Source organism: Rutilus rutilus (genome assembly GCF_951802725.1).
Source record: "Rutilus rutilus genome assembly, chromosome: 5".
NCBI lineage: Eukaryota > Metazoa > Chordata > Actinopteri > Cypriniformes > Leuciscidae > Rutilus > Rutilus rutilus.
In genome coordinates, this window is record NC_140213.1 from 613182 (window position 1) to 623164 (window position 9983).

Sequence of the window (9983 nt, forward strand, 5' to 3'; positions counted from 1 at the left end):
ATGAAACAAACAGAAAACGATAATTGTCAAGTTTTCTTTTAAAATAAATATTCAATTATTTATGGAAGATAAATAGGCTAAAAAAATCTGATATTTATAAATTGTGTAAATACAGGATACAAGCTGTAAACGTTTTGATTTGTGTAGTTTGTAAGGAGGTTTATATGCATTTCCATCTAATTCTAAATAGGCTTTTTATCAATAAGTCACTGATCTTCATCGGAGAGTCTACGCTTTTGTCAAAGCATCTGATGTTTGGATTAAGTTGAGTGTTTGTGTGTTTTTTAACATGATAATAATAAGAAAAAGTGTCAAAAATATATCTATTTTTCCCTTTTTTATTGAATTTATCTGAGGTGATAATAAAGTGTGCGAAGCTTCTAGCTGTCAATCATTCCGCGCATGCGCAGTGTGGTCAGACTCCGCCGATCTTCAGCTGTAGTAAAGTTACTCTTGGCTCCTGTCACGCAGATCAAATGAATAAATCTGATCAGATCTGAGCTCATATATCAGCTTTCTGCAGGTATGTGTCTCCGGGCATTCATGATTACACGCACGCTGGTGTTTTAGGAGCTGTGTTTGTGTTTTAGCTCGAGTGCTGTTGAGTTTGACTGTGAATCTTCAGTTTGGCGTTCAGCAGAGTCACCTTAACTCTACACACGGTCTCACACACACACGATCCCGGGACGCAGGAGCTGTCAGGACATCTAGAGACAAACATTAACCCTGTGTTATCGTGTTTTACTCGAAGAATCACCTTGGAGGCCTCAAGCTAACGGCTACATGTCAATAAATAACCAAAGATAAGCTTAAACATGATAAAACGCAAAATACAGTGACAATTAATCATTATTAATGAGGCAGTAATAGTTGTTTATTTATTTTCTGTCTTTAGTGTTGTTGTTTTTGTTCATTAATTCGTTGTTTTCGAGCTCTCGTGTTTGTAGAAAGTAGTAGAAATTACACAGAAACAGATAAAATAATGATGGTGAAAATGAAACAATTCTGTGTAACTGTAAAGTTTTGTTTGTGATAATAATTATGTGACCTTCAGATCTTGATGATCATACATGCGTGTGAATGTTTCGCAGGTTATATATAACCAGTTCTTACGCGAAAAGCGTTTATTTACTTCAATAATCATTGCAATGCGCGTGAAGAAGAGCTGAGTTCAGTCCACAGTCACTCACTCCATCAACACATCAGCAGTGTGTAAACCTACACACACACACACACACACACACACACGAGAGTCTGTAACTGGTGGTAATGATAGACCACCTGACCCATTGTGTGATGATGTCATTATAGGAAGCACAAACTATAGCAAATGATGCAGGAATTGTTTTTGAAACTCAGAGTCCAGATTTAAATTCAGAGTTTTATACATATAAAAATTGGATCTTTTTTAAATTTTAAGTTTGTGAGTAGTTTAGTGTGTTATCTCTCTCTCTCTCTCTCTCTCTCTCTCTCTCTCTCTCTCTCTCTGGGCCCGGCCCGTATCCCCTACACAGGCACAGGGAGACTCACTCACTCTCTCTCTCTCTCTCTCTGGGCCCGGCCCGTATCCCCCACACCGGCACAGGGAGACTCACTCACTCTCTCTCTCTCTGGGCCCGGCCCGTATCCCCTACACCGGCACAGGGAGACTCACTCACTCTCTCTCTCTCTGGGCCCGGCCCGTATCCCCCACACCGGCACAGGGAGACTCACTCACTCTCTCTCTCTCTCTCTGGGCCCGGCCCGTATCCCCTACACAGGCACAGGGAGACTCACTCACTCTCTCTCTCTCTCTCTGGGCCCGGCCCGTATCCCCCACACCGGCACAGGGAGACTCACTCACTCTCTCTCTCTCTCTCTGGGCCCGGCCCGTATCCCCTACACAGGCACAGGGAGACTCACTCTCTCTCTCTCTCTCTGGGCCCGGCCCGTATCCCCTACACAGGCACAGGGAGACTCACTCTCTCTCTCTCTCTCTGGGCCCGGCCCGTATCCCCTACACCGGCACAGGGAGACTCACTCACTCTCTCTCTCTCTGGGCCCGGCCCGTATCCCCCACACCGGCACAGGGAGACTCACTCACTCTCTCTCTCTCTCTCTGGGCCCGGCCCGTATCCCCTACACAGGCACAGGGAGACTCACTCACTCTCTCTCTCTCTGGGCCCGGCCCGTATCCCCTACACCGGCACAGGGAGACTCACTCACTCTCTCTCTCTCTCTCTGGGCCCGGCCCGTATCCCCTACACAGGCACAGGGAGACTCTCTCTCTCTCTCTCTCTGGGCCCGGCCCGTATCCCCTACACAGGCACAGGGAGACTCACTCACTCTCTCTCTCTCTCTCTGGGCCCGGCCCGTATCCCCTACACAGGCACAGGGAGACTCACTCACTCTCTCTCTCTCTCTCTGGGCCCGGCCCGTATCCCCCACACCGGCACAGGGAGACTCACTCACTCTCTCTCTCTCTCTCTGGGCCCGGCCCGTATCCCCCACACCGGCACAGGGAGACTCACTCACTCTCTCTCTCTCTGGGCCCGGCCCGTATCCCCTACACAGGCACAGGGAGACTCACTCACTCTCTCTCTCTCTCTCTGGGCCCGGCCCGTATCCCCTACACAGGCACAGGGAGACTCACTCACTCTCTCTCTCTCTCTCTGGGCCCGGCCCGTATCCCCCACACCGGCACAGGGAGACTCACTCACTCTCTCTCTCTCTGGGCCCGGCCCGTATCCCCTACACAGGCACAGGGAGACTCACTCACTCTCTCTCTCTCTCTCTGGGCCCGGCCCGTATCCCCTACACAGGCACAGGGAGACTCACTCACTCTCTCTCTCTCTCTCTGGGCCCGGCCCGTATCCCCCACACCGGCACAGGGAGACTCACTCACTCACTCTCTCTCTCTCTGGGCCCGGCCCGTATCCCCTACACCGGCACAGGGAGACTCACTCACTCTCTCTCTCTCTCTCTGGGCCCGGCCCGTATCCCCTACACCGGCACAGGGAGACTCACTCACTCTCTCTCTCTCTCTCTGGGCCCGGCCCGTATCCCCTACACAGGCACAGGGAGACTCACTCACTCTCTCTCTCTCTCTCTGGGCCCGGCCCGTATCCCCTACACCGGCACAGGGAGACTCACTCACTCTCTCTCTCTCTCTCTGGGCCCGGCCCGTATCCCCTACACCGGCACAGGGAGACTCACTCACTCTCTCTCTCTCTCTCTGGGCCCGGCCCGTATCCCCCACACCGGCACAGGGAGACTCACTCACTCTCTCTCTCTCTCTCTGGGCCCGGCCCGTATCCCCCACACCGGCACAGGGAGACTCACTCACTCTCTCTCTCTCTCTCTGGGCCCGGCCCGTATCCCCCACACCGGCACAGGGAGACTCACTCACTCTCTCTCTCTCTCTCTGGGCCCGGCCCGTATCCCCCACACCGGCACAGGGAGACTCACTCACTCTCTCTCTCTCTCTCTGGGCCCGGCCCGTATCCCCCACACCGGCACAGGGAGACTCACTCACTCTCTCTCTCTCTCTCTGGGCCCGGCCCGTATCCCCCACACCGGCACAGGGAGACTCACTCTCTCTCTCTCTCTCTCTCTCTCTCTCTCTCTCCAGAGAGTGTGTCAAACACCATCTCCTCAGTTTTTTTAATGTTAATGGTGAGATAGTTCTCGTCACACCACACAACAAATTGTTTAACCTCTGAGAAATACAGTGATGGGTCTGAGTTGTGGTGAAGCAGATTAAGAACGGCAGTGTCGTCAGAGAATTTAAAAAGCAGGTTTCCCGGGAGACTATTAGTGCAGTCATTAGTAGGAGCGGTGAGCTAACCCGAACCCTGAGGAGGTGCACCCGTACTGATGCATTTTGATTCAGAAAGTGAATCGTTAATCCTAACATTTTGTGTTCTATCTGTTAAAAAAGAATAAAACCATTTAATAATAGAAGGATTAACATTCATCTTAGTCATTTACTGTAAGAGCAGATGAGGCCGTAAAGTATTAAAAGCAGAACTAAAATCAATAAACAAAAGGTGTGCATAGGCCTTGGGATCCTCCAGGTGTAGGGTTAGGGTTAGGGTTAGGTGTAGGTTAGGTGGCTGATGCTGTTAATTGCATCGTCTGTACTCGTCCCCTGCCTATAAGCAGACCGGAGTGGATCATCTGTACTCGTCCCCTGCCTATAAGCAGACCGGAGTGGATCATCTGTACTCGTCCCCTGCCTATAAGCAGACCGGAGTGGATCATCTCTACTCGTCCCCTGCCTATAAGCAGACCGGAGTGGATCATCTGTACTCGTCCCCTGCCTATAAGCAGACCGGAGTGGATCATCTGTACTCGTCCCCTGCCTATAAGCAGACCGGAGTGGATCATCTGTACTCGTCCCCTGCCTATAAGCAGACCGGAGTGGATCATCTGTACTCGTCCCCTGCCTATAAGCAGACCGGAGTGGATCATCTGTACTCGTCCCCTGCCTATAAGCAGACCGGAGTGGATCGTCTGTACTCGTCCCCTGCCTATAAGCAGACCGGAGTGGATCATCTATACTCGTCCCCTGCCTATAAGCAGACCGGAGTGGATCATCTGTACTCGTCCCCTGCCTATAAGCAGACCGGAGTGGATCATCTGTACTCGTCCCCTGCCTATAAGCAGACCGGAGTGGATCATCTGTACTCGTCCCCTGCCTATAAGCAGACCGGAGTGGATCATCTGTACTCGTCCCCTGCCTATAAGCAGACCGGAGTGGATCGTCTGTACTCGTCCCCTGCCTATAAGCAGACCGGAGTGGATCATCTGTACTCGTCCCCTGCCTATAAGCAGACCGGAGTGGATCATCTGTACTCGTCCCCTGCCTATAAGCAGACCGGAGTGGATCATCTGTACTCGTCCCCTGCCTATAAGCAGACCGGAGTGGATCATCTGTACTCGTCCCCTGCCTATAAGCAGACCGGAGTGGATCATCTGTACTCGTCCCCTGCCTATAAGCAGACCGGAGTGGATCGTCTGTACTCGTCCCCTGCCTATAAGCAGACCGGAGTGGATCATCTGTACTCGTCCCCTGCCTATAAGCAGACCGGAGTGGATCATCTATACTCGTCCCCTGCCTATAAGCAGACCGGAGTGGATCATCTATACTCGTCCCCTGCCTATAAGCAGACCGGAGTGGATCATCTGTACTCGTCCCCTGCCTATAAGCAGACCGGAGTGGATCATCTGTACTCGTCCCCTGCCTATAAGCAGACCGGAGTGGATCATCTGTACTCGTCCCCTGCCTATAAGCAGACCGGAGTGGATCATCTATACTCGTCCCCTGCCTATAAGCAGACCGGAGTGGATCGTCTGTACTCGTCCCCTGCCTATAAGCAGACCGGAGTGGATCGTCTGTACTCGTCCCCTGCCTATAAGCAGACCGGAGTGGATCATCTGTACTCGTCCCCTGCCTATAAGCAGACCGGAGTGGATCATCTATACTCGTCCCCTGCCTATAAGCAGACCGGAGTGGATCATCTGTACTCGTCCCCTGCCTATAAGCAGACCGGAGTGGATCATCTGTACTCGTCCCCTGCCTATAAGCAGACCGGAGTGGATCATCTGTACTCGTCCCCTGCCTATAAGCAGACCGGAGTGGATCATCTGTACTCGTCCCCTGCCTATAAGCAGACCGGAGTGGATCATCTATACTCGTCCCCTGCCTATAAGCAGACCGGAGTGGATCGTCTGTACTCGTCCCCTGCCTATAAGCAGACCGGAGTGGATCATCTGTACTCGTCCCCTGCCTATAAGCAGACCGGAGTGGATCTAGTGCAGTCTGTTGTCTGCGCGCTTCTGTCTGTCTTGATGTGTGACTTCTGACTTGGTGTGATTGGCTGCTTCTGCAGAGGTCAGGTCCAGATGCCCTTCCCATTGGTGGGTCTGTCCACTCGATGGGTCAGAGGACCGGGGTTACCACAGTATCTGACAGTTATACCGGTTTTATTTAATTGTTTTCATCTGTAGGCTCATTTCACCATAAAAGTAGCCAAAGATGCTGATGTTGTCAAGTCAACTTTATTTCTACAGCGCTTTATTCAATACAGATTATTTCAAAGCAGCTTTACAGTAATAAATAGGAAAATAACAGAATCACTGATCAAACTTCAGCCTTCATGACCTTCATCCACCCATACACACACTCTCTTCTTTTCACCTGCCCTCCCTATCAGAACTCACCGAACTCATCCAGAAATCCAAACTGTCCACATGTCAACTCGACCCTCTACCTACACATCTTGTCAAATCCTGCCTCCCTTCTCTGCTCCCCATCATCTCGGCCATCATTCACTCCTCTCTCACTACTGGAACTGTCCCTACATCCTTCAAAACTGCTGTCATTACACCTATCTTGAAAAAGCCTGGCGCTGACCCCTCCGATTTCAACAACTTCTGTCCTATTTCTAATCTACCTTACATTTCCAAAATCCTTGAAAAAACAGTTGCTACTCAAATCCATTCTCACCTTTCTCATAACAATCTCTATGAACAGTTCCAGTCCGGTTTCCGCCCACTCCACAGCACTGAAACAGCACTTATAAAACTCACCAACGACCTCCTCATGGCAGCTGACTCTGGACTACTCACCATCCTAATCCTTCTTTGATCTGAGTGCGGCCTTTGACACCATCTGTCACGCCACCCTCCTCAATAGACTGTCATCCATTGGTATTACCCACACTCCACTAAACTGGCTCACATCCTACCTCACTGGCCGCACTCAGTTCGTTCAGCTTAAGTCATTCAAATCCATTTCCTCCCCCGTCACTACAGGTGTGCCCCAGGGCTCTGTCCTGGGGCCCCTTCTCTTTATCATCTACCTTCTTCCCCTTGGCAATATTCTCCGTAAATTCAATGTTACTTTCCACTGCTACGCGGATGACATCCAGCTCTACCTCACCACAAAGCCCTCAGTCACTCTCCCACCCACTACCCTCACCGATTGCATTGCTGAAATAAAATCCTGGTTTACCCTCAACTTCCTTAAACTTAACAGTGATAAAACTGAGGTTCTCCTCATTGGCACCAAATCCACATTATCCAAAACCAACAGTTTTTCCATCACAACTGATAACTCCTCCGTCTCACCTTCCCCTCAGGTTAAGAGTCTGGGTGTCATCCTGGATAGCACACTATCATTTCAATCACACATCAATAACATCACCCGGTCAGCCTACTTCCATTTACATAACATTAATCGTCTTCGCCCCTCCCTTACCCCCCACTCTGCTGCCATTCTTGTCCACAGCCTTGTCACCTCACGTCTAGACTATTGTAATTCACTTCTCTTGGGCCTCCCTCACAAATCCCTCCGTAAACTTCAATTAGTCCAGAATTCAGCTGCCCGAATCATTACCCGAACCCCCTCCATCCATCACATCACTCCTGTCCTCCAGCAGCTCCACTGGCTCCCTATCCAGTCCCGTATCCAGTTCAAAGTCCTCTTGCTGACATTCAAAGCCATCCACAACCTCTCACCCCCTTATCTATCTGACCTCCTCCATGTTCCCACTCCATCTCGCTCTCTCAGATCCTCTTCCTCATTATACCTGTCCGTCCCACCTACCCGTCTCACCACAATGGGGAGCAGAGCATTCAGCCGCTCTGCTCCCCGCCTTTGGAACTCCCTTCCACCTCAACTCAGAAATATGGACTCATTCCCTCATTTCAAATCTGGACTCAAAACCTATCTGTTTAAACAAGCCTATTCATTGTAACATCCATTCATCTGTAATTCTAATTGATTTTAACTGGTTTTTAATTTATTTCTTGTATTATTTTATCATTTGTTTTATGTATTAACTTTTATGTATGCCTGTACGGTGACCTTGAGTGTCAGAAAGGCGCCTTTCAAATAAAATGTATTATTATTATTATTAAACTTCATCAAATATTAGATAAAACTCAGATTCAGCATTAAAGCAGATCTACAGAGTCATTATTCAGTTCAGTGTTGTTCTCTTCTGATAGTCAGATCAACAATATTTCTGAATATGAATTTTTGTCATGGTGTTGTGTGTTCAGTGTGTGTGTGTTCAGTGTGTGTGTGTGTGTGTGAAGGCGTGGAGCCATGCGCAGTGGTGCGTGGAGCGCCCGGACTCTGTCCCCTGTCCTCCTGCCCCGCTGGTTCTGTGACGCTGGAGCCGCTGGTCAGAGATCGGACCGGTTCCGGAGTCAGAGATCGGTCCGGTTCTTTAGCTCAGATCCTCCCGCTGCTCTTCCCGCGCACGCGCGTGTCATCATCTGTGGAGGCGGAGTCGTGGGAACATCAGTAGCCTATCACCTGTCCCGACTGGGCTGGAGGGAGATCGTGCTCCTGGAGCAGGGCAGGTGATCATCTATCTATCTATCTATCTATCTATCTATCTATCTATCTATCTATCTATCTATCTATCTATCTATCTGTCTATCTATCTATCTATCTATCTATCTATCTATCTATCATCTATCTATCTATCCATCCATCCATCTATTCCTCTATCTATCAATCTGTCTATCTATCTATTCCCTATCTATCTATCTATCTATCTATCTATCTATCTATCTATCTATCTATCTATCTATCTATCTATCTATCTATCCATCCATCTATTCCTCTATCTATCAATCTGTCTATCTATCTATTCCCTATCTATCTATCTATCTATCTATCTATCTATCTATCTATCCATCCATCTATTCCTCTATCTATCAATCTGTCTATCTATCTATCTATCATCTATCTATCCATCCATCTATTCCTCTATCTATCAATCTGTCTATCTATCTATCTATCTATCTATCCATCCATCCATCTATTCCTCTATCTATCAATCTGTCTATCTATCTATTCCCTATCTATCTATCTATCTATCTATCTATCTATCTATCTATCTATCTATCTATCCATCCATCTATTCCTCTATCTATCAATCTGTCTATCTATCTATCTATCATCTATCTATCCATCCATCCATCCATCTATCCATCTATTAAACTATCTATCCATCTATCCGTCTATAAATAATCTCTGACCTTATATAAGATATAATTTAGCATTAATAATGTCATTACCTGTGTGTGTGTGTGTGTGTGTGTTGTAGACTCGGAGCCGGTACGACGCGCTTCTGTGCAGGAATAGTCAGCGTTGCCAAACCTCTTTCTATTGAGAGTAAAATGGCAGATTATTCTAACGCACTCTATGAGCGTTTGGAGGAAGAGACGGGCGTTAAAACGGGTGAGAAACACCATCACTCCATGATCGATCGCTTACCGGAGTGTCAAACACAACATTTCACATGTGCTTCATGCTATAAAGTAATTGGCTTTGGCGTTTGTTTGTGTTTTCCAGGTTTCGTTCGGACCGGCTCTCTGTGTTTGGCTCAGAATCAGGATCGGTTCCTGTCGTTGAAGCGTCTGGCATCCAGGCTGAAGTGAGAGGCTTTCTGTTTCTCTCTGACCTCTATATGTGTTCAGTATGACCTTACTCTGACCTTACTCTGACCTTACTCTGACTTTACTCTGACTTTACTCAGACCTTACTCTGACTTTACTCTGAATCTTACTGACCTTACTCTGAATCTTACTCTGAGTTTACTCTGACCTTACTCTGACTTTACTCTGACCTTACTCTGACCTTACTCTGACTTTACTCACTTTACTCTGACCTTACTCTGAATCTTACTCTGACTTTACTCTGACCTTACTCTGACTTTACTCTGACTTTACTCTGACTTTACTCTGACTTTACTCACTTTACTCTGATTTTACTCTCATGTCGATCTAGAAGTCTGTTCTTCAATCTGGCAGTTCCCACTGAAATAACTGCATGAAAGTTATGGAGCAACAGTAAATGTGGCCACTCTTTAGATCCCCACAGGTTGATCTCTGTGTGTGTGTGTGTGTGTGTGTGTGTAGGGTTCTAGGCGTGAGCTGTGACGTCATCAAACCCAGAGATGTGTCTCAGCTCCACCCACTGG

At 48.4% G+C, this 9983-nt stretch overlaps 1 protein-coding gene across 1 annotated transcript in view; it reads left to right on the top strand.

The window, feature by feature from the left end:
• Positions 1-393: 393 nt before the first annotated feature.
• pdpr (pyruvate dehydrogenase phosphatase regulatory subunit) overlaps positions 394-9983 on the top strand; it is a 37932-nt gene continuing 28342 nt past the window's right edge. The window contains exons 1-5 of the mRNA XM_084409124.1: positions 394-523; positions 8050-8355; positions 9108-9241; positions 9356-9437; positions 9922-9983. The exon at positions 9922-9983 is cut by the window's right edge and continues 102 nt beyond it. Coding sequence (XP_084265250.1) covers positions 8096-8355; positions 9108-9241; positions 9356-9437; positions 9922-9983 — 538 coding nt within the window. The 5' untranslated portion in view covers positions 394-523; positions 8050-8095. The remainder of the gene's footprint in view (positions 524-8049; positions 8356-9107; positions 9242-9355; positions 9438-9921) is intronic.